General features: G+C 37.2%; 2 protein-coding genes across 2 annotated transcripts in view; both read right to left on the reverse strand.

The window, feature by feature from the left end:
• Positions 1-7,221: 7,221 nt before the first annotated feature.
• LOC140756837 (uncharacterized) lies at positions 7,222-12,710 on the reverse strand. Its single transcript, XM_073092367.1, has 2 exons — positions 8,970-12,710; positions 7,222-7,883 (listed from the first exon to the last, which is right to left on the reverse strand). The coding sequence occupies exons 1-2, from the start codon at positions 12,364-12,366 to the stop codon at positions 7,222-7,224; spliced, it is 4,059 nt and encodes a 1,352-aa protein (XP_072948468.1). The 5' UTR covers positions 12,367-12,710.
• Positions 12,711-14,807: 2,097 nt separating this feature from the next.
• The window catches only part of LOC140756838 (IQ and AAA domain-containing protein 1-like), a 28,616-nt gene continuing 19,271 nt past the window's right edge, over positions 14,808-24,152 (reverse strand). Inside the window, exons 13-19 of the mRNA XM_073092368.1 lie at positions 23,788-23,951; positions 22,004-22,152; positions 21,077-21,176; positions 18,650-18,773; positions 16,565-16,684; positions 15,803-15,881; positions 14,808-15,348 (exon numbers count right to left, since the gene is read on the reverse strand). Coding sequence (XP_072948469.1) covers positions 15,220-15,348; positions 15,803-15,881; positions 16,565-16,684; positions 18,650-18,773; positions 21,077-21,176; positions 22,004-22,152; positions 23,788-23,951 — 865 coding nt within the window. The 3' untranslated portion in view covers positions 14,808-15,219. The remainder of the gene's footprint in view (positions 15,349-15,802; positions 15,882-16,564; positions 16,685-18,649; positions 18,774-21,076; positions 21,177-22,003; positions 22,153-23,787; positions 23,952-24,152) is intronic.

Below are 24,152 nucleotides of genomic sequence, written 5' to 3' on the forward strand. Positions count from 1 at the left end.
CCAGTATGACATAAAACTTTCATCCGATATTTCATAATTTTTAATGTAACCTACAAGTATTGCAGACTCATATTTAGTAAAAATGATTTATTATAAACGATAAAAATACATATTTTTTATAAAAACATCGATATTTGAACAAAAATCTCAAATTCACTTACTACTTGTTTCCGACCGTGACGCCATCGTTTGGTTAAAATTCACAATGCAATAAAATAGTATCATCCTATCAGCTAATCACAGTTTTAAATGGTGGACCAACATGTTATTGAATAAAACTAAAAGATCTCGTAAATATTGACAGATGGTGCTGTTACATTTTTTTCTATGTAATATATATATGACGAAAGATCCCAGGAGGATATTATAAAAGTGTAATGTTTTCTTGCTTAAAATGTAGATGCTGGCGCCATCTTTTGATAGGTGTCGAAAATATATACCACTGCTTACATTTATATGAAAATTGCTCTAAGATTTATAATATCTAGCAAGCTAGTAAAATCCAAAAATAGCTATATACCTCCTCATATTAAGTCTAGCGGCATCCACATGTACAACGCAAGAACTCCTAGAAATAGATGTGATTCTATCACCTTTAATATTCTTAGAGCTAAGTCTACAAAAACATTAATGTAAATTGAATCTATTTTTAATCAACTAAATATGAAACTACTTTAAAATCACCTACTTAATATGCATACGCCTGAGTTCAAATTCAATCAGATTAGTTTTTATTAAAACGTGATTTTAATTATTTCAATTCTCTTTAAATCTTATTACAAATAAATCTCATGTCATTGTATTCGGAAAATGATTCTCCGAAACCTCTCAAGCAATGGAATTTTGTTTCTCGCTTTTTTATAATATAGGAGTAGCAGATGAGCATGCAGTCCAACAGATGGTGAGTGGCTACTGCCGCCCATGGACGTCTAATCAACCACAGATAAGATTAGTTTCCTACTTGCGGTCGGCCACAGTTGCGTTGATATTGATGTCTAAATGCCTAAGTTGGATTGCCTCGGAAAAGTATGTCTCCCTTACCACACCCTTCAAACCAAAACACAGCAGCACTACACTGCCCGTAGTAGATGGTGTGGCGGTGATGACATCCGAGTCGAAGCACATAAGGTTATACCACCTCCTCAAAAAGGACGACTTGCTTATCTGTTATTTTATAGAATATTGGGAGTCCGAAGGTATCCTATTTTGAAGGAGTTAGAACCCTCTGTGGTTCGACTCCGGCGGCACTACCGCCACACCTATGTCTATAGCATATTCTATGCAGCGCAGCGCTTAACACTGACATCATTATGCAGAGATAGGTGTGGCGATGGTGCCGCCGGAGTGGAATCACACAGAGTTCGAGCTCCTTCAAGATAGGACACCTTCGGACTGCCAGTATTTTATAAAATAACAAACGAATAAGTCCTTTTTGAGGAGGTGATAGAACCCTAAAAGGTTCCACTCCAGCGGCACCACTGCTGCACTTGCAGTGTAGTGCTGCTGTGTTCTGGTTTGAAGGGTGCGGTAAGGGAGACATACTTTTTCGACACGTTCCAGCTTAGTCCTCAGGTAGCGGCGCGTCTATAGCCAATCTCATTAGGTATCTAATCCTATCTGGGGTTGATTACAGATGTCCATACTGCAGTAGCCACTTACCAAGTGTACTGCATGCGTCTACTACTCCAGTATTATAAATAATTCAAGAATTAACACATCATCAACCCATTACTGTCCCACTGCTGGGCACGGGTCTGAGAGAAGTTCTAACCTTCTGAGAGAAGTCTCAGAATGAGAAAGATTAGGCCATAGTCCACCGCGCTGGCCAAGTGCGTATTCGTAGACTTCACATTCCTTTGAGATATTTTTTTTGTTTCAATAAATTTCTCAGGTATGCAGATTTCCTCACGATGTCTTCCTTCACCGTTTAGCAAGTGATAATAAATTTGTAATACGCACATAACTTTGAAAAAGTCGGTCCTCCCGATCGAGAGGCCGAGTTTTTTAACCACTAGGGTATCACAGCTTTTTAATTTTTCACACAACATACACTTTTTTTTTATAATATAGGAGTAGCAGACGAGCATGCAGTCCACCTGATGGTAAGTGGCTACTGCCGCTCATGGACATCTGTAATCAAGCTAGGATTAGATATTCCTACCTGAGGTCGGCCACAGTTGCGCCGCTACCCCCTGAGGTCTAAGCTGGAACGCCTCGGAAAAGTCTGTCTCCCTTACCACACCCTTCAAACCGGAACACAGCAGCGCCTAACACTGCTGTTATGAGGCAGAAATAGGTGTGGCGGTGGAGCCGCCGGAGTCGAACCACCTTCAAAATTACTACTACATCACAACACTAATTATAAATTTAAATATTACTTACAATTATCCAAAATGCAACACAAGTGATACGTATGCAAAAAAATAATGTTGTGAGTAACTAAAGCCGACAATTGCGAATGAAATTTGTTTTTAAAACGCTCATCTATACATAAAAGAAATGTACTGTCTGTATGTCAATTGACAGGTAGTATTGTCCATACCTTAGATATATTTCTTACGGTTCTGTAGTATTCTGTACCCATAGGGAAAAAACGGAATGTATTACTAAGTCTCCGCTGTCTGTCCGTCTGTCACAGCGCTCTATCTCCTGAACCGTAATAGATAGACACTTGATTTTTTCAGAGTATGTATTACAGTGGCCGCTATAACAACAAATACTAAAAATAAAAAATCTTTAAAATAAATGGGCATACGACATACCACTATTTTTTGGTGTTTTTCACTTTATCTGTTGAACCGGAATAGATAGACAGTTCAAATGTTCATAATGCATTCACTTCTATGGCTGCTATAATAACAAATACTAAAAATAAATAATTCGCCAAGTACGAGTCCAACTCGCACATGGAGGACCTTCCGTACCACCATTCATTTTTTTTTCATTTTATTATTTTCAACAATACTTAGTTATATGATACAACAATAGATGGCGTTGGGATATATAATAAAATTAAAATAACTATATTAAAATATGCTTTATAGTTCTTATTGGTATTTATTATAATACCAGTTATAGTAGTAAACGGATTGTAAAAAATTCAACCGTCTTCTTAGTACGGATTAGGACTTAGATGCCGAAAAATGCCGAAAAATACCGGTTTGTTGTATGGAGACCCCGTTTAATATTCAACTTTATTTTATTTTTAGTATTTGTTGTTATAGCTGCCACCGTTGTGCCTCCTCTGTACAAATTTCATGTGTCTATCTATTACGGTTCCGGAGATATAGCCCTGTGACAGACGGACAGACGGACAGACAGCGAAGTCTTAGTAATAGGGTTCCGTTTTTACCCTTTAGGTACGGAACCCTAAAAAACGAAAAAAAATGGTGGTCGGTACGGAATCTTTAATGTCAGAATTCGACTCGCATTTTTACAATTATTTTTTTGATAATATAATAATAGAAGTATTCCACGAGCATGCAGACCACCTGATGGTAAGTGGCCAGTGCTGCAGAGTCAACTGTAATCGACCCCAGATTAGATTAGACTCCTACCGGAGGTTGAACACAGATGCCTAAGGAATAAACTGGAACGCCTGGAACTGGAAAGAGAGACATACATATCCGGTCTCTCTTACCACACTCTTCAAACCAGAACACAGCAGCGTTTAACACTGCTAAATAAGACATACACTACTCAAAAATAAGGGCCACTCGTTATTTTTAATAAACCATGAAGATTAAGGTAAAAACAACTTAATTAATGCGTATAAGGGTACGTAGTGATATAACAATGTTACACTGTTAATTAAAATTAATTTAACTGTTAATTAATTATTAAAAATAAATTAATTTATTATTATTATTAAATTATTAAAAATAATTTTTATTAAAAAATTAAATTATTAAAAATAATTATTATTAAAAATAAATTAATTTATTATTATTATTAAATTATTAAAAATAATTATTATTAAAAATAAATTAATTTACATAAAAAAAAACAGAATGAAGATTTTGATGAAAACTGTTACCTAAGGAGTCTCCATAAAAACTAAACTAGGTTTTTAGTCCTTTTAGTATCAAATATGTTCTCCTACCTTAGATATGACACCTGAAGCCTGGAATGCATGCTCTCTACCAATTTTTTTCTGCTGGAATTTCTTTCCAGGCTCTTTTCAAGGTGTCAATCAACTTCTGCTCTTTTATATAATATAGGAGTAGCAGACTAGCATGCAGTCCACCTGATGGTAAGTAGCTACTGCTGCCCATAGACATCTGTAATCAACTCCATACAGGATTATATATTTCTACGTGAGGTCGGCCACAGATGCGCCGCTACCCCAGAGGACTAAGCTGGTATCCCTCGGAAAGGTATGTCTCCCTTACCACACCTTATCCGGGGTTAATCACAGATGTCCATAGGCGGCAGTAGCAAATTACCATCAGGTGGACTGCATGCTCTTCTGCAACTCCTGTATTATAAAAAGTCAGGTAAAACTCTAATTTTATCTGGAATTGACTGCATTCTTATTTACTATTTCCATATTCTTTTAATTCCAAAAAACTATCTAAGAACTTAGGGCATCCCAGGTGAAAATAATAGCTACTTTTACCTCGATACTTCAAGGTGAAACTAAGGCCAAAAAAGTCAGTGTTCGTACCTAAATTTGTCTGATTACGTATTGACTAAAGTAGCACACCGATACTTCAGTAGTCTTCTGACTAAATCAGAAGTTCTTATAATAGATCCTGATGGTAGAGTCCGCACCAAACTGCTAGTCCGCTCCGAATATAGAAACGAGTCGCGTCGCAATAGCAAATTGTAGATATTAGCGGGACGAATACAGCGCGGGACCCCCCGGGCTCCCGTCTGCTGCCAACTTTCGCCCACGGGCACATAGCGTTAGTGTGCTCTTACGTTACGGAGTATATGCTAACTAGACCTTCAGAACAGACTAGAAGTTTGGCGCGGAATATCAGCCTACTGCTGCCCATGGACATCTATGATCAACCCCAGAGAAGATAAGATTCCTACATCAGATCGGCCTCAGCGCCGCTATCTATACGGACTAAACTGGAAAGCCTGGGAATGTATGTCTCTTACCACACCCTTCAAACTAGAACACAGTAGGGCTTAACACTGCTGTTATTAGGCAGTAGATGTGGCGGTGGTGCTACCAGTGTTGAACAACAAAGGGTTGTATCACCTTATTTTTCATCAAATATTCGAACGTAGGGGAGTGGAACAGACAGTCCCTATTTTTTTTTATTTTTTTTTATAGTATAAGAGTAGCAGACGAGCATGCAGTTCACCTGATGGTAAGTGGCTACTGCCGCCCATGGACATCTGTAATCAACCCGAGATAGGATTAGATATTCCTACCTGAGGTCGGCCACAGATGCGCCGCTATTCCCTGAGGACTAAGCTGGAACGCCTCGGAAAAGTCTGTCTCCCTTACCACGCCCTTCAAACCGGAACACAGCAGCGCCTAACACTGCTGTTATTAGGTAGAAATAGGCGTGGCGGTGGTGCCACCGGAGTCGAACCACAACGGGTTCTACCACCTTCAAAGTTGGCAGTTGCGTCTTCATAAATGATAAGAGTAGCAAAGAGATATTAAAACATCTTCTTTCATTTGTTTTCAACGGTATAGTCCGCGTAAAACTGCTAGTCCGCTCTGAATATAGAAATAAATTACAAAGCCATAGCAAATTATATGACTACACCTGTACCCTGACCATGAGTTTTCAAAACTACCCACAATTGTACGTTACGTTTACTCAATCCATTATTCAGTTCCGTTTGCTTAGTAGACTGAGTAAACTTAACTATAAGTAAGTGCTCAAGTGCACGATGAACTTTTTGTCTACCTTACATGTTCGCAAAAAAGAGAGACAAAACATAAAGCGCCCTTTAATATAGACATTTAATGTTACGCTACTGACACTATATTTCTGACACAATCCGCTAGGGGCGCTGCTTGGAAATTGTTTGAGCAAGTACGTAAACAAATACCAAAACAGTCATATTTGTCAAAACGTAAAAACTCATGGTAAGGGTACAGCTCGCAACAACTTCAGAGCGGACTAGCAGTTTGGCGCGGACTACAAATGTGTAGTTAACACCTACTTATATACATTTGGTAATATATATCTATTTAAGGTTTATATTAGGTGGACTGCATGCACATTCTACCTCAATTTTATAATTTCATGAACGAAGTCGCAGGCAACAGCTAGTGTATGATAATATTATTAAAACTCGTTAATTTTGTCATAACATTTTTCAATTGAGTCGACAATTGTTTAATGATATAAATGTTATATTATTATTGTATTGATCATAAACATGGGCTATTGGTTACGTCAGGAACAATTACTGAGCAGTGTTGCCATGTTATTCATTTCTCCCGAAATGAGGGGTATGTACGTCGTCAACTCATTACTGTCTCACTGCTGTGCACGGGTCTCATCTCAAAATGAGAAGAATGAGGCCATTGTCCATCGCGCTGGCCAAGTGATGGTAGACTTATCACACTTTTTATTATGTAACGGGTACTCGCGATATGCGTTTTTTATTGCTGATATTTCGACCCAGTTGCAGTGGTTAGTTTATGCAAGTCACAAATAGTGCGTAAGGATATTGTTAGTGTTATGTGTCGTGATATGAAACCTAGAAAAGAAAAACGAGCTAGACGTAGATTAATCTACCACTAGTACTTGTCAACGGTTTCTCCCCTCCACCTCAGTTTCGCCGTGACCACGATCCATGCAACTGGGTCGAAATATCGGCAATAAAAAACGCATATCGTGAGTACCCGTTACATAATAAAACGTCTCAATTCCGCGATGATTTTAGTCTAAAATCATAGACACCCTTATCCCAATTATCACACCTTTGACATATTGTACAAATCCGGTAAACAGACGGCAAGCACTCCACGGACTCGAAATGAAACACTTCGATTTGGTTCTTAAGACATTTTATTAATTATTGAGCCGAGGTCTTATAGTTTTACAAAACGTTCTCAACAGCGTGATTCACAATGATTTTTTGTACCGCCATCTAGTTCCTTGTTGATGAACTATGTATAAAACATTAACATACCGCCCGCCAAGGGCAAAGTTTAACCTTTGACCCTTCGATCACTAATAAGAACTTTGACCTTATAAAATTACATTTGAACAAACAAACTAAAACACAACAAAATAAAGATTATCTTTCTAACGGTAAAAAACACAATTTTGAAACAGGTCTTTTTAGAGTTCCAGATTTTGTCTTTAGTGTGACGACTCTTACAATATTGTCGTCACCAGGATGAGTATCAATAATGCGACCATAGAGCCACCGACATGGGGGCAAATTATCCTCTTTTATAATTACAACATCCCCAATGGAAGGTTCTGAATTTTTATTTGTCCATTTGTACCGGTGTAAGAATTTGTTGAGATATTCCTGCGACCATCGTCGCCAAAAAGATTGCAACATCCTTTGAGTGTGTTGCCACCTCCTCAGATTGTTGACTTTTACATGTTCTATATCGAAGTCCGGAACGGTTAACGGTGCTTCACCTATAAGAAAGTGTCCCGGTGTCAATATGAAATCTGGCTCGTTGCTGAGCACTGACATTGGCCGTGAATTTAGGCATGCCTCTATTTGAGCCAATACAGTTGCCATTTCTTCGAATGTTAGAGTCGAGTTGCCAATAACTTTCTTCAGGTGGTGTTTTACCGATTTTACACCGGCCTCCCATAATCCTCCGAAGTTTGGCGAATGAGGCGGTATAAAATGCCACTCGCAATAGTTGTTGGCCAAAGCTTCAGCTATGTTCTGTATGAGTCTTCGTTCGGCAGCAGAACCTTTTTTGAACTCAGTGGCTGCCCGAACAAAGTTTGTGCCATTGTCACTCCACAGATGTGAACAATGGCCCCGTCTAGCCACAAATCGTTTAAATGCCTGCAAAAAGCCTTCAGCAGTTAGGTCAGTGACGATTTCCAAATGTATGGCCCGTGTTGCCATGCAAACAAACAAACAAATGTATCCTTTATAGGACTTGTGACCTCTTCCTTTACTGGTGCGTATTTGAATCGGCCCTGCATAATCGACACCGCTGTGACAAAAAGGACGCATCGGTGTTACTCGAGCGGCTGGCATCTGCCCCATGAAAGGTGTTTTTGTGACAGCCGAGTTTTTCACACAAGTGACGCATTTGCGGCAATATGCTTTGACCAATTGTTTGGCACCTATTACCCAATATTTATTTTGAATATAAGTCAAAGTCAACTGCAGTCCTCCATGAAGCGTTTGTTTGTGTGCTTCTGTTATAATGAGTTCCGTTAAGTGTGAATGTTTTGGAATTAAGATAGGGTGTTTCCTATTATAAGGCAACACTGCGTTTGATAGTCGTCCTCCTACTCTTAATATTCCATCTTCATCAAGAAAAGGATTCAAAGATCTCAATTTATTGGTTTTGGGTAAGTTTTTTATATCCTTTATTAGTTTTATTTCAACGTTAAATGAATTTGATTGACTATTTTTTATTAGGATAATAAGAGCTTGATTTAATTCCGTTGCTGTTAAATATTTTGTAGTTAATTTATTTTCAGATGTTTTGTAACAATTTATGATAAACCGCCTGCAATATGCCATAACTCTTATAGTTTTTGTTAACGATGAATATTTGTCCCATACTGAATCTTCTAAGGTTACACAATGACTTTTTAGTGTTTTAACTGCTTCTATATCAGTATGTACTTCCAGAGGTTTCAGGTAAGTGATAGGATGGCAGGAGATGAATTTTGGCCCATGAAACCATAACTCATTATCTATGAGTTCTGAAGGACGTAATCCTCGGGACGCGCAATCAGCGGGATTCTGCCTGGATGTTACATGGCACCAATTAGTAGGTTCTAAAGTAGTTAAGATCTCCGACACCCGATTCGCTACAAACACGTTCCATCTACTTGGATGACTATTTAGCCAAGCCAGCACGATGGTTGAATCTGTCCACGCGTGAATGTCATGTTTTTGGACATTCATTACCTGTGACACTTCTAACAACAACTTGCTAAGTAAAACAGCTCCACACAATTCTAGTCTAGGAATTGACACTTGTTTCACAGGTGCTACTTTAGTTCTTGCTGTAACTAAAGATACTGTGACTTGTTCCAAGGAATCAACGACACGCATATATACTACCGCCGCATACGCCGTCTTCGATGCGTCGCAGAAGCCGTGTAGCTCGTAATGAACATCAGTCGCTGTAGTGCCAACCCATCTTGGTATACGTATTTTTTCAAGCATTGGTTGTTCTTCGCGGTAAGTAACCCATTCTTTTAATAAATTATCGGGTACTACATCGTCCCAATCTAGTGCTGCTAACCATAATTTTTGAATTATTGTCTTTGCTACAATCATGCTAGGTCCTATCCACCCCAGTGGATCATATAAACGTGATATGTCTGAAATAATTTTTCGTTTTGTTATAGGTTCCTGCAGAGTTGGAAGATTTACTACGTAGCGGAAGGTGTCATCGGTATGGTTCCAGGTAAGTCCCATTATTTTTGTTAATTCATCTTCTCTTATTTTCAGGTTTTCTTTCAGATCTTCATTTCCATCCCATGCTTTCATTGCTTTTCTTAATTCGTTGCTATTACTATTCCATTTTTGCAACTCAAAACCAGCCTTGCTTAGTAGTTCGGTAAGTTCCTTATAAACAGTTATCCCTTCTTCAATAGTTTGAACTCCTGTCAACAAATCATCAACATAGAAGTGTTTGAGTACTCTTTCAGATGCTGACGGATAATCTGCGCCATGATCGTGTGCTACCTGCTGAAGAGCCTTCACCGCCAAGTATGGAGCAGACGCCGTGCCAAATGTTACTCTGGTATGTCGGTAATGTTTCATTTTCTTATCTTTGTGCTCCCTCCATAGAATTCTTTGAGAATCGGCATCTTGCTGATCAATCTTCACTTGCCTATACATTTTAACAATATCCGCAGATATACATATTGGCGAGCTTCTCCATTGCATGATGATGTGCCGTAACTCGGGTTGCAAGGTAGGTCCTACCAATAACTGGTCATTTAATGAAACATTATTTCCACCCTTGCAGGAAGCATCAAATACGATTCTTACCTTTGTTGTTTCTCTATCTTCCTTGACCACCGCATGATGAGGTAAGTAGATTGACTTTGGATTTTCGATTTCACTGGTAGGCACAATTTCCATATGATCTAAATTTAAATATTCGTCTAAACATTGTTGATATTTATACTTCAATGATTCATCTTTGTCTAATCTTTTTTCCAACGATTTGAATCGTTTTTCAGCTATCTCCTTCGAAGCTGTCACTGCAGGGATGCCATTCTTGTAAGGAAGGCGAACAATATATCGCCCATTAATATCCCTCTTAGTAGTCTCTGCAAAATACTGTTCACACCGCTTCTCTTCATCTGTGAACATCATTCGTTTCGGTTGGGGAACATCGGATTCAATCTCCCAGAATTTTTTCAAATATACATCGCTGTCTGTGCAGCAATGCATTACATTAATGCTCACAGGAGGTTTGTTTAACGAATTAACCACTCCTGACAATATCCAGCCCAAACTGGTTGCTTGCGCTATTGGTGTACCAATCGGACCCTTTACCAAGCCCTCTTGTATTATTTTTCCATATACTTCGGCTCCTAACAAAAGATCAATTCGACTAGGGGCGTAGTATTTTGGGTCGGCCAACACAAGTCTATTTATTCCAGGCCATTGTATTGCCTCAACTCTTCTAGTTGGGAGAAGAGACGTAATACTTTTGAGCACATGTGCTCTTACTTGTATTGCCACACTTGGATCAAACCGGGACCGAATTTCAATGTTTACTACCGCCTTGGAGACAATATTTTTCTCTCCACCCAGACCTGTAATATTGTTTCTTGTCATAACCTTCTCTAGACCCAAATACTGAACTGTGGATTCAGTAACGAAGGACGATTGTGATCCCTGATCTAGGAGTGCCCTAACGTCATATCCTTCTCCGTTTCTGGAGATCGCTTGGACGAGCGCCGTCGCGAGCAAGACTTGTTGGCGCACTTTGTCTGTTGAGAAACACGAAACAACCGGAGTTGGACCAGCCGAAGAAAAAGTTGCACCATCTGAAGGTGCGACAACACTCTCTTCAATTGCATTGTTACTTGTTGTTCCGACCGCCCTACCATTGGGGTGCAATAAAGAATGGTGATCTCGCTTGCAAATCTTACATTTAATTTTAGTGCGACAATCTCTGGCCGAATGATTGTAACCCATGCAGACAAAACATACATTATTTTCCAGAACGAATTTACGTCTGCTTTCTACAGATTCCTTGTGAAACCTTTTACAAAATATTAATTTATGAGCTTCCGTACAAAATGGACATGTTATATTTGCAACATGTAATGTTTTGGTATTGTTTCGAACTTGACTAACCCTAGTAGTTTCTTTAGCAGTGAGAAATTCGTTAGCCCTAAATCTAGTAGTTAAAAATTCCTCAAAGTTCTTGTAAGTTGGGAGATCGTCAGTAAGACTTGCCACGTGGAATTCCCACTGACGTCGTGTTTCAGTGTCTAATTTTAAACTTAAAATATGAATAACTAGAATGTCCCAATTTTTGGTGTCTATACCTACGTTATTCAATGACGCTAAACAATCGTTTGTCGTGTCTAATAAATCTTTTAAACCTTGTGCGGACTCAACAGTTAAATTTCGTTGACTCAAAAATCTTTTAATTACCTGATGTGAAATGTACCTTTTATTATTATATCTTTCGGTTAATAGCTCCCAACATCGTTCAAAATTACAGTCTTGTATTGTAATATGTCTTAACAATTGCTCCGCTTCACCGGTCAAAGAACTTTTCAAGTAGTGTAATTTCTGAACGTTGCTTAAAGAACTGTTTGATATTATTAAAGAACTAAATAAATCCTGAAAAGATGACCACTCGGAATAATGGCCAGAAAATTTTGGTAAATCAATTTTAGGTAGTTTTACGTTTAAGATACTGCTACAATGAGATTTAGATAAAACGGATGGAGCATTAAAATGAGATAATTTTTCTTTAATATCTGACTTATACTCTATGAAAACATCCTCCGTTGTATCATAAATATCATCCTTTTTGTAATCAATGGATTTTAGTTCCTTCGTATTATACATACAAATAAGTTTGTTATGACCAGAGGTAAATTCTAACCATAAGGCCTCTAATGCCTCTAGCCTCCCTTCCAAATATTCTTTTGTGAGTCTTTCTTTCGGAGACTTCTTAAAGTTAGTTTGCGCTCGAATGATACGCGCCTTTAGATCTACTTGTAAGTTAACTATTGCCTCCATGACACCGAAATAATCTAAGTTAATTTACAGCATAAATTTTCCCAAGTCTTTTAGAACAATAAAAATAACTTAAAATCGGGCATGGATTCCCCTGGTTTCAGAGAAAATATTCTAAGTCTTGAATATAAGTAAATTACAATTTCAACATAAGTTCCAATAGAGTTCCAATATACAACACAAATTTAAAGTTACTGAGCACCAAGATATACAGTTCAAATTTGCAATTATTTTTAAAGGGTTCCCTGTCTAACAATTCACTTCACTGTGAAGATGTTATTTAGGAATATTTTTCTTACTCACAGTTCGCGCACCAATATCACCTTATCCTCGTGACGTCTAATCACGCATTGCCTCCGTGGATTAATGTTGCAACTTCGCAACGTCCTGTCCGTTTTACCAGACAGCAACTCTCCCGGCTGCTTTTCCGGAGCCTGACGATATCCTCCCACGAGGATCTCGTCGGAAACTCAGCAGTTTCTTCCGAAACCAGCTGGTTTCCCGTACTTGTGGTTGCGGCAGTATTCCACTGCCCACAAGCGTAGAGTTCACAAAAAATCCGCTTGGTTTTGTCTCAAACATAGACAAATCCGAGTTCGAAGGACCATGTACAAATCCGGTAAACAGACGGCAAGCACTCCACGGACTCGAAATGAAACACTTCGATTTGGTTCTTAAGACATTTTATTAATTATTGAGCCGAGGTCTTATAGTTTTACAAAACGTTCTCAACAGCGTGATTCACAATGATTTTTTGTACCGCCATCTAGTTCCTTGTTGATGAACTATGTATAAAACATTAACACATATTTTTTTAATCTTTCAGCTGTGCAGGTTTCCTCACGATGTTTTCTTTCATAGTTAAATCAAGTAATAGTTAATTTCTAAGACACACATAAGTTTAAGAAATACCTTCGACTTTAATTACGTTAAATTTATTTTAATTACCTAACTGGCTATGCTTCGTCTGAATTTGATATTCATGGTTTCCTCACGATGTAGAGTGCCCATTCGTTAATTATATAGTTAGCCTATAGGGAAACCTTTAAAAGGTACCCAGTGTCGTGGGAGCGACACGGGGCTATTTGGGATTTTTACCGCACTAAAACCCTCCCGGTGTCCATCCTCAGCGCTGCGAAGAAGACTTCGGGGTCTCCACCGAAACGCAACCGGAGTCCTCTGAACGTGTTGCCCCATCAGGCTCCGCCCAGGTGAGTCCAGGCGCTCTCCACACCATCCAATGTTTACGTCGATATAAGACCACACATACCGCCGTCCTTCCCGGGGTCGATGGCCGGGCGGTTCGAGCTCCCACTCTTGCCGCCCGCAACCCCGGAAGCCCCTTTTAAGTCGCCTCCTACGACAGGCAGGGGATACCGGATAGTCTACCTGATGGTAAGTCACTGTCGAGGACATCTGTAACCAACTCCATATAGAGCAGCTTCTACCTGAAGCCGATCACAGGTGCTACTCCTGAGGACTAAGGCCGCCTCATATTATTATGTAAAACAGCCAGTTCCTACTGAAAAGTGTAGTCAATTAGTAATAAATAATTAGTTTTTTCTAGAGACGTTCTGATAGCCACAAGGCTAGTCTAGAACAAGGCTAGATACTTCTATCTACTATGCTACATAGTTACTATGGCCTTATGGTATTGTAGGTGCACCATAAGATCAAGGTTCAAATCCGGCACTACCTAGGATTATCCACCGATGCCCCAAAGGTAACAACCTCGCTATTAATAATTAATCTATCCAAATTTCCTAACCAAGATCGAGATTTCAATTATTCTGCAAACTAGAAATTTCGATTTTTGATGGACGAAATTAGAATGGATTGACTATTAATACCGGGCATTTTAAACATTTAAACATTTATTTATCTTACTTCATAAGGTGTGTTACTTTAGTAAGTGGCTAGAGCCTCCTTTTAAGCACGCAGTGCCTGTATTAGGAGCCTCCGCTCTTCCGAGAACAATATAAACTTATGAAATACAGTACAAGGATTATTTTAAGCTAATTTATCTAAAATAGATAAATTAGATATAGGTATAGATTGGAATGCCTCCTGTAAACCCGTTATTAATTTTAAACAGTCAGGGTTTTGTTTCTTAAATATTTATCTATATAGTTAACATAGAAATACATATCGATACCTTAATTCGCAAATTAACCAACTCCACTTTTTGTCAAAATGGATTTTTTATTCATTTTGATAGTAAATGGCGTTGAAGGAAAACAAAATAAAAAAAAAACGACAAAAAGTTGAGTTGGCTGATTTGCGAATTTAAGGTATCGATATAGACAAGTTCATGTCATAGATTAGGTATTTGACAGACTGCTTAACACAAATTTTCACATAATTTACTTTATGTGGTAGCTTTAAATTTTACAACATAAAACAGGCTCAAAAAGTAACATGAAAAATGAAACAGCTAAATAAGAACATTACTATATTTCGTTATAACTTCGGACAAAATAATATACAGTTTACAAAATAAATTAACATCGTATCTTACATTAATTATATAATTTAAAATTAATAGTTAATTTAATATTTTTTATTTTCTTTAAAGAAATTTTGAAGAATCTATTGGCGCATTTAAGAAAAACAGTTTAAAAGTATTTCTAGTATAGGACGGAGTTGCGCGCCAATGTAACACATAATTGATTTGTAGTATTTACATTCGTCTATTGATCGTTTTCTACCTATTAAATGTGAAAAAGTATTTTTATATTACGAAAAAGAATTGTAACTTCTTAAATGATAAAAGTACAGCCATACTTTATAGTTACATATAATATTTACACTACATTTTTTTGTATATTTAGACTAAATTAGAACGCCTTGTGTTTTTTATTTCTTCTTATCTTTGGCTAGTTTTTTGTAAACAACAGCTCTATATACGTTTATTGTTTCAAATTCTGCCCTTTCCTTGCTCAGGGGTGAGTTCTGTATAAAGAAGTTGACGTATTCTTGGTAATCCTGTAAAAATATGTTTTTTTTTAAATAGGTCATCAGGGCTAAATCCCAAATTATAAGAAATATCGAAAAATGCTGAAAGGTTACGTAGTTATGAGACGAATTTTGATAAAAAATAAAACTGCATCATTAAGTACATTTTTTTAAATCAATTGCCCTAATCGGGAATCGAACGAGTTCATTTTGAAAGAAAAAACATCCTGTATTATTGTGTCATCGGATAGTATCGCTAATAAAGGTCAAATTGTAACTAGGAAGTTGTAATAAACAACAAACTGAAGGAAAAAACTCATTTTCAAGAAAATAAATATTTTCATACATTCTTACACTAAGCCTTAACTAATTCTTCTTAACTGTTATGTCGATAAGTACGAGAGTGCAATAGGCTAGCAACTAAGTTTTCGCCATTTTTAATTAAGTGTCCAAATCCTTATTATTTAATTTAATTTTTACTCACCTCCAGGCTTATAGATTCGATTTCCATCTCAAACAATGGCTGAAGAAATTCTGCTGGAGACAGTGGTGTTATATTTAACCTGAAAAACATAAAAAAAACCATCAACAAATATAAACAAATTTTCAAAAATGGGGTTCCTTCTTTGAAAATTTGTTTTCTGTTGACACCGCCACATCTATTTACTTACATATGAAGCATCCATCTTAGTGCTCAGTACCGTTACCAGGATTTCTTACGTTACGATATATATGACTGTTTTGGTATTCGTTTACGTATGGGCCAATACGATTCCTAGTTCTGACACAATCCGCTAGGGGCGCTGATTGGAATTTGTATGAGCAAATACGTAAACAAATACCAAAACAGTCATATTTGTCGAAACGTAAAAACTCCTGGTAAGGGTACAGGAGTGGCAACACATCTGCGATCAGCTTCAGGTAGAGCCTGTTCTATACGGAGTTGGTTACAGATGTACACGGCGTCAGTTGGCACATATCTACTGGTGAACTGCATGGTCGTTAGCTACTTCTCTATTATCAAAAAAAAATAGGTTCCACGTTGAACTCATGACTTTGGACTATATTTTCTACGAAAGCTTTAATTGACTAATTAAGCGTTGTAGCGGTTCCATTTATTCATTATTTATTGTAAATCTAGGGATTAAAAAACAAGAACATTTAGTTGGTTATTAGTCGACCGATCCGCACTTGACTATCATAGAAATTCCAAAGTTCTCTAGCCCAACAGTGGGACAGATCTTACCTGACAATCCGATCGGCCGTCATGACTTTGTCATATAGCTCTATGACAGCCCCAAAACCGTACCCTTGCAACACTTGGGCTAAAGCTTGAACACAGTAGTCACGTGGCATGCTTCTTATGCTGTGAAATATATGTATATATTAGTGGCCGAAGTTCCGGATTGGGCCGAAGTTTCGGCCAGATGAAGATATTTCGGCCGAAGTTTCTACTTAAAAAGTAAGTGCGGTCGAACTTTCGACCAAAAAAAGATATTTCGGCCGAAGTTTCGGCTAAAAAAGTAAAAAAACGAAGTTTCGTCCAATTTCCGAAAAAGGAAATTTGGACGTACTTTCGGCCATAAAAGATTTATTGTTGAAGTTTTGGCCAAATAACGATGTTTGTGTAGAATGAGGGTTGTAGGGAAAACATTTTTCAGTATTTCATTACACTTGTAGCCGTCCATACTGAAACAGACCTGTATAGTTAATCTTTTTCGTCCTAAAATAAATACTAAGAATATTGAAGTTTTTTAGTTAAAGATTTAATTAACGATTCACCTTTCATAATTAATATGTCGAGATCTCAAACGAGATTAGTGTTTTCTTATATTTTATAATGAAATAACTAATATAATTTTAGTTACCCATAAATACTAATTTTATTTCAACTGTTTATTGAAGTTACCCTTCTTTTAAGGCGTACAAAAATATGAAAATGTCATATGTAATGTAAAATGTATGTAAAAACAGAACCCTTTTATTTAGCCTCCACTGTCTGTCCGTCTGTCACTGGGCTAATAGACACTTGTTTTTTTTACAAAGTATGTAGGCGGCTTTACCAACGAATATTAAAAATAAAAAAGTAGAAAATAAATGGGGATAAACTTTCACAAAACATTTACTTTAATGGCTGCTATAATAACAAATACTAAAAATAAAAATTATATAAAAAATTTGGTGGTACGGCACCCTCCCGGTGCAAGTTTGAATTACATTTTTTTATATTTTATTAGGTACATTCGGAGTATATTTACTTACTACGTCTGTATTATAATTAATTGCATAATAAGCATTATTACTTGCACAATGTTATTGTTTTGATAACTACGTGTATTACTGTAAGAGGGGTGAGGTACGCCCCCCTAGGGGACAATGACCCCTATTAGGAATATTGCGTGTTGCAAAGCAAAATATCCATTTTAAAGTCATTTTTACAAATGAAGACTTAGTCAAAATAGCAGTGACAGCCTAATAAAGTTGAAGGTGGTAGAACCCTTCGTGGTTCGACTCCGGCGGCACCACCGCCACACCTATTTCTACATAATAACAGCAGTGTTAGGCGCTGCTGTGTTCCGGTTTGAAGGGTGTGGTAAGGGAGACAGACTTTTCCGAGGCATTCCAGCTTAGTCCTCAGGGGTAGCAGCGCATCTGTGGCTGACCTCAGGTAGGAATATCTAATCCTATCTGGGGTTGATTACAGATGTCCATGGGCGGCAGTAGCCACTTATCATCAGGTGGACTGCATGCTCGTCTGCTCCTCCTATAATATAAAAAAAAAAATATATGTAGTTAGAAGAGTTAGCAACTCGACTACTAAAATGGTAGGTCCGAGGTTCAAACCCAGTCTCTATCTTTGCTTCTTACTATATGCGTGTCATCAACTAATTACTGTCCCACTGCTGGGCGCGGGTCTCCTCCCAGAATGAGGTGGATTAGGTCATAGTCCACCGCGCTGGCCAAGTGCGTATTGGTCACATACCTTCCACGGGTATGCTGGTTTCCTCACGATGTTTTATCATATTATTATGCATATTAAAAATTAATTATCCCTTATTTAAACGGTGAAGGAAAACATCGTGAGAAAAACTGCACTGGCCAATCCGCACTTGGCCAGTGCAGTGTCGTTCTAACCGAGGACTCGTGCCCAGCAGTGGAACAGTAGGTAGTGGGTTAATCACACGACTTACTTATAGATTTATTTCCAGAAGTTTTTCTATGCTACTGACTCAAGATTTCGTCTAAAGAGCCACCTATAAAGAAGCACTTTAAGCTAAAACCACACACTCACAAAACATTACCTTTTAAACCTACTTTACATTTTACTTACCCTTGAAATTTATAATAAAAGAAAGATCGTAGGCTAGCATAGTCTGTCCTCGGCACTAGGATAATTTCAGAAAACATTGAAACTAAAGGTTTCGCTTGAGCCACAAAGGGATCCGAGCAGGTCGCTGGAACAAGAATATGGTGGTAAACCCTTTTTTATAATATAGGAGTAGCAGACGAGCATGCAGTCCACCTAATGGTAAACGGCTACCGCTCATGGACATCTGTAATCAACCCCAGATAGGATTAGATATTCCTACCTGAGGTTTGCACACATGCGCCTGAAGGCTAAGCTGTTCCAGCTTCGGAAAAATATGTCGCGAAGTCGAACAACAGAGAGGTTAGAAGGTGGTAGAACCCTTTGTGGTTCGACTCCGGCGGCACCACCGCCACACCTATTTCTGCCTAATAACAGCAGTGTTAGGCGCTGCTGTGTTATGGATTGAAGGATACGTTAAAGGAGCCATACTTTTCCAGCGCTCCAGCTTAGTCCTCAAAGGCAGCGTGGTATCTATAGCCGAGTTCAGTATTGTAGGACTCTAATCCTGTATGGGATTGATTACAGACGTCCATGGGCGGCAGTAGCCACTTACCATCAGGTGGACTACATGCTGATTTGCTACCATAGATAAGTAAAGATTACTCACTCCTAACAAGAAAATGTACTCAAGGTTTGAGAATTGAAATAGTTGCGTAAAAAAGTGTTGCCACGTCTCCGTGCTAAAATGTCCCTAAAATATTTGAAATTATTATTTATTTATAATGTAAATTACGCAGTATTACATACTTATTTATTCGTAAATTTTCTCTAAAAATGTTTTTATTTGTCAAGAATGCAAAAAAAGAACTTACTAATAAGCCGTTTGTGGCTTCTGGTACAGGATCCCTAGTATAGTTTTCATCATTTATTAATAACAAGCTGATTTTTCGTGAGTAGCTTCGTTTCGACAAGACGCCCAACATTTTTCCTTACAGCAATGTTGGTAAATGGTAGCTTGATGGGGCAGCAAGGATAAAATATGTTGACCGGACGAATTCTAAAAATTTATTACTAACCAAATTTTTCTTTGTTAATTATCAAGATAATTATTTAAATAACGTGAAAAAATATTTGTCCTACAAAATATAAGGTTTTTATTAAGGCGTCCCCCCTCTCCAACATGTATCATAAACAAGGTCATGAAAAATAATTACTAACCAGCTGATTTTTTTTTTTATTGGCTGTCTACCATTTACATAGTCTACCATGCACATTGTCCTACAAATTGCATGGTATGTCATCTCGGACCTACGCTGAAAAGATGTTAATTCCGCAGGATTATTTTTTTTATTAGTAACTGTAGGACAAAGGTATCACGTGATAGGATAATATAATTTTTATCTAAATAAAACAATGTCCTACAAAAAAAAGGGTAACTTTTATTAATCCTACAAGATTTGTAATTTAACTATAATATAATATAAATAAACTATAAAACTGGCGGACTGGAATAACGTACTTCGCAATTTGTAGGACAATGTGGGTAGTAAGCTGTGTAAATGTTAGACAGCTAATAAAAAAAAAATCAGCTGGTTAGTAATTATTTTTCATGACCTTGTTTATGATACATGTTGGAGAGGGGGGACGCCTTAAAAAAACCTTATATTTTGTAGGACAAATATTTTTTCACGTTATTTAGATAATTGTCTCGATAATTAATAAAAAAAAATTCGGTTAGTAATATTTTTTTTTGATTCGTCAAATCAACATATTTCATCCCTATTATTTTAGTTATAAACCACAATCGAGAACTTTCGTACGAGAATTTGTTGGGCGTCTCATTGAAACGAAGCTATTCTGGAACACTCAGCTTGATACTAATTATTTTTACATTAAGTATTAGTACTACAACTTTTAAGTGTAGGTCCGAGATGACATACCATGTAATTTGTAGGACAATGTGCATGGTAGACTATGTAAATGGTAGACAACCAATAAAAAAAAAATCAGCTGGTTAGTAATTATTTTTCATGGCCTTGTTTATGATACATGTTGGAGAGGGGGGACGCCTTAATAAAAACCTTATATTTTGTAGGACAAATATTTTTTCACGTTATTTAAATAATTATCTTGATAATTAACAAAGAAAAATTTGGTTAGTAATAAATTTTTAGAATTCGTCCGGTCAACATATTTTATCCTTGCTGCCCCATCAAGCTACCATTTACCAACATTGCTGTAAGGAAAAATGTTGGGCGTCTTGTCGAAACGAAGCTACTCACGAAAAATCAGCTTGTTATTAATAAATGATGAAAACTATACTAGGGATCCTGTACTATTCATTCAATTTCAAGGCGGCGAAGTATCTTTACTAATCTATGTTTGCTACGTCCATCTTAATAAAATATTAAACGACGTATTACTGATAATAAATATATTTTTATTTACCAATAAATATGACTTTATCTTCAGGGACTATTTGCTTCACCAGCTTCGGTAGTAATGTCTTCAGTTGAGTTGCATTCAAGTATTTATCCTGGGGTTGCACCTGTAAGGCATTTGTATTATAAGTAGGTAATACAATAAAAAGCCCTAGCCTAGGCTAGCAGTGATAGCCTGGTGGTTAAGAAACTCGGCCGCTCGAACGACGGGCCGAGGTTCAAATCCCAGGCACCTCTGATTTTTCAAACTTATGTGCGAATTACAAATAAATTATCACTTGCTAAACGGTGAACAAAAACATCGTGAGGAAACCTGCATACCCGAGAGATTTATAAAAAAAATCTCAAAGGTATAGCGAAGTCTACCAATACGCACTTGGCCAGCGCGGTGGACTATGGCCTAATCCTTCTCATTCTGAGAGACGCTTGCCCAGCATCGGGACCCCGTGGCAAGGCAGCGTGGTATCCATAGCCGAGCTCAGTATTGTAGGACTCTAATCCTATCTGGGGTTAATAACAGATGTCCATAGGCGACAGTAGCCACTTACCATCAGTTGAACCACATGAGTTTTGCTGCTTAAATAAAACAAAACAAAACCTACTTAAAAATAATCTTGATTTTGACTTCAATTTTGAAAATACCTATTTAGATTTTTACCGCGCTTTTATTAGCTTGACCTGTATATGTATGTATGTATATAACGGAATCATTGAACTCGATGGTTACCTACTTTGAACGCTCCGATTAATTTAAATTTTTGAACAATTATCAAGAACCGATGATAATACATGATTTTAATAATTTTATCCCATTCTCCTCATCAGGATCGTCAGGAATCAGTATTAATGATTTTCCTTGTGCGATTTTAGCGAGGTTTTTAATTTTTAAATTATAATTATTTTATTCTTAGCCAAAGTATTTGTCTGAACTTACCTTCTTACAAAACACCCTCTCGATGTTCCTCATATAAATAACAGAGGGTTGAAACACCCTCGCAGCGATAAAAACTTGGGGTAAAACTTTCAATGGTTTATCAACAACTGCGCTAAACACTTCTGGTGTTATGTCAATTTTGACCGCATCTGTAAGAAATATAAATATATACTAGTGGTGCCCGCGGCTTCGCCCGCATTTTAAAGAAATAATATGACATACATAAAACGGAAAATTTGTACCTGCATTGGAATGACAGTGGTGCCATCTGTCAAAAATTGGTCTTACCAACTCCCAAATCCTCGTGGGCCTTGGACAACAACTTTGCTAAAGATCATCACTTGATCAAATACATAGTTTCCGATTATTAAACTACTAAAGAATTAAAAATTAATAAAAAAATCTTTTCCCACGGTTAGTCCGTGGGAATCTAAACCATTCTCAAGTCCCCTTGAACAAACACAACAAATTTCATCAAAATCAGTCCAGTCGTTTAAGAGGAGTTCAGTGACATACACACGCACACAAGAAATGCCATATACGAGTAAATAAAAACAATGTTAAGGGTGAACAACCCTTATTACTTAGGGGTATGAAAAATAGATAGTAGCCGATTCTTAGACCTACTGAATATGCTTATAAAATTTGGTGAAAATCGGTAAAGCCGTTTCGGAGGAGTACGGTAACTAACATTCTGCCACGAGAATTTTATATATAAAACATATTTTTTCATTAATTATGTCCGAATATATTAATCTCATTTTTATTTTCTTACGCTATAGATAATATTCAGAAGTTAGAATTCAAATTCATTCATCTATAATCATGTCCAACTGACACTCTTACAGCCTTCAAGAATGCATTCTTTCAGCGACCACATTATTTATTTATTTATTTATTTATTGGATTACCCACATAAGAAACAGTGTTTACGTGAATAAATCTATACTATCTACTAATATTATAAAGAGAAAAACTTTGTTTGTTTGTTTGTTTGATTGTAATGAATAGGCTCAAAAACTACTGGACCGATTTTAAAAATTCTTTCACCATTCGAAAGCTACATTATCCACGAGTAACATAGGCTATATTTTATATGATATTTGATAAATAGATTTTGAGGCGGTACAAAGTTTGCCGGGTCAGCTAGTTTTAAATAAACACAAAGGATACATTCCAACTGTTACTTACTATTACGAGAAATGACATCATGCATTATTGGGTACATGTTACACATGTTTAAAATATCACATTAAGTACAAAAATTAAATGTCTTAAGGTAAAAATCCTTATCCTTACTAATTCTTTACTAATATTATAAATCCGAAAGTAACTCTGTCTGTCTGTCTGTCTTCTGTTTGTCTCTTCTTCACGCCCAAACCACTTAACCGATTTTAATGAAATTTTGTACAAAGATAGTGTGAGACCCGAGAAAGGACATAGGATAGTTTTTATCCCGGAAATCCCACGGGAACAAGGGATGTGATCTAAGATCGATTAATCGGAGAATCGATCTTTTGGACACAAAACATCGATTATTTTAATCGATATTAGTAAGGATTGAATCGTACACTATGCATTTGATCAAGTGATGATCTTTAGCAAAGTTGAAGGTACGACTTTTCATTTTGATGTATGTTAGTATTTTATATTATTTTCTTTTGAACTCGAGCGAAGCCGCGGGCAAAAACTAGTAATAAATAAGTCGAGTACAATGAGTATAACTGGGCAATTTAAATAAAAGTTTTTTAAACATTGAAAAATTTCTCAAAAAAATGACTTACTCATTTCACCAGCAACTGCATCGACTAAAAACGACTTCCCATTCCTAACTGGCCCCAATATCATAACTGCTTTGTTCCTAGTCGCCCCAGGTTCGATTCCCGAGCCGAACACACACGACAACTTCAGACGACGCCTCACGTCTGCGTAGCCTGGTGATGGGAATCTAAAAGAAGAAGTAAGAAGTTTTTCTTTATATTTTAATGGGATACCCTAACTATTTGTAAATAAATAAGTAACTAATATAGATTTGCATTTTTCTAGCGCGAAGCAGATCTGCATTTTGGTTTGCGGGTATAGATGACTGACTTAAATATGAGGCGACCAGGGTAGCAGAATGTGTTTTGACTCCGACGGCACCACCGCA

Source organism: Epargyreus clarus, unplaced genomic scaffold (genome assembly GCF_041222505.1).
Source record: "Epargyreus clarus isolate Ecla_fem2 unplaced genomic scaffold, WU_Ecla_fem_2.2 ptg000036l, whole genome shotgun sequence".
Classification (NCBI taxonomy): Eukaryota; Metazoa; Arthropoda; class Insecta; order Lepidoptera; family Hesperiidae; genus Epargyreus; species Epargyreus clarus.

Coding starts and splice junctions, on each gene's coding strand:
- LOC140756837 (XM_073092367.1), bottom strand. CDS start 12,366: ATGGAGGCAATAGTTAACTTACAAGTAGATCTAAAGGCGCGTATCATT. Junction 7,884..8,969: donor TTGGCTAAATAGTCATCCAA/GTAGATGGAACG, acceptor TTGTTCGGGCAG/CCACTGAGTTCAAAAAAGGT.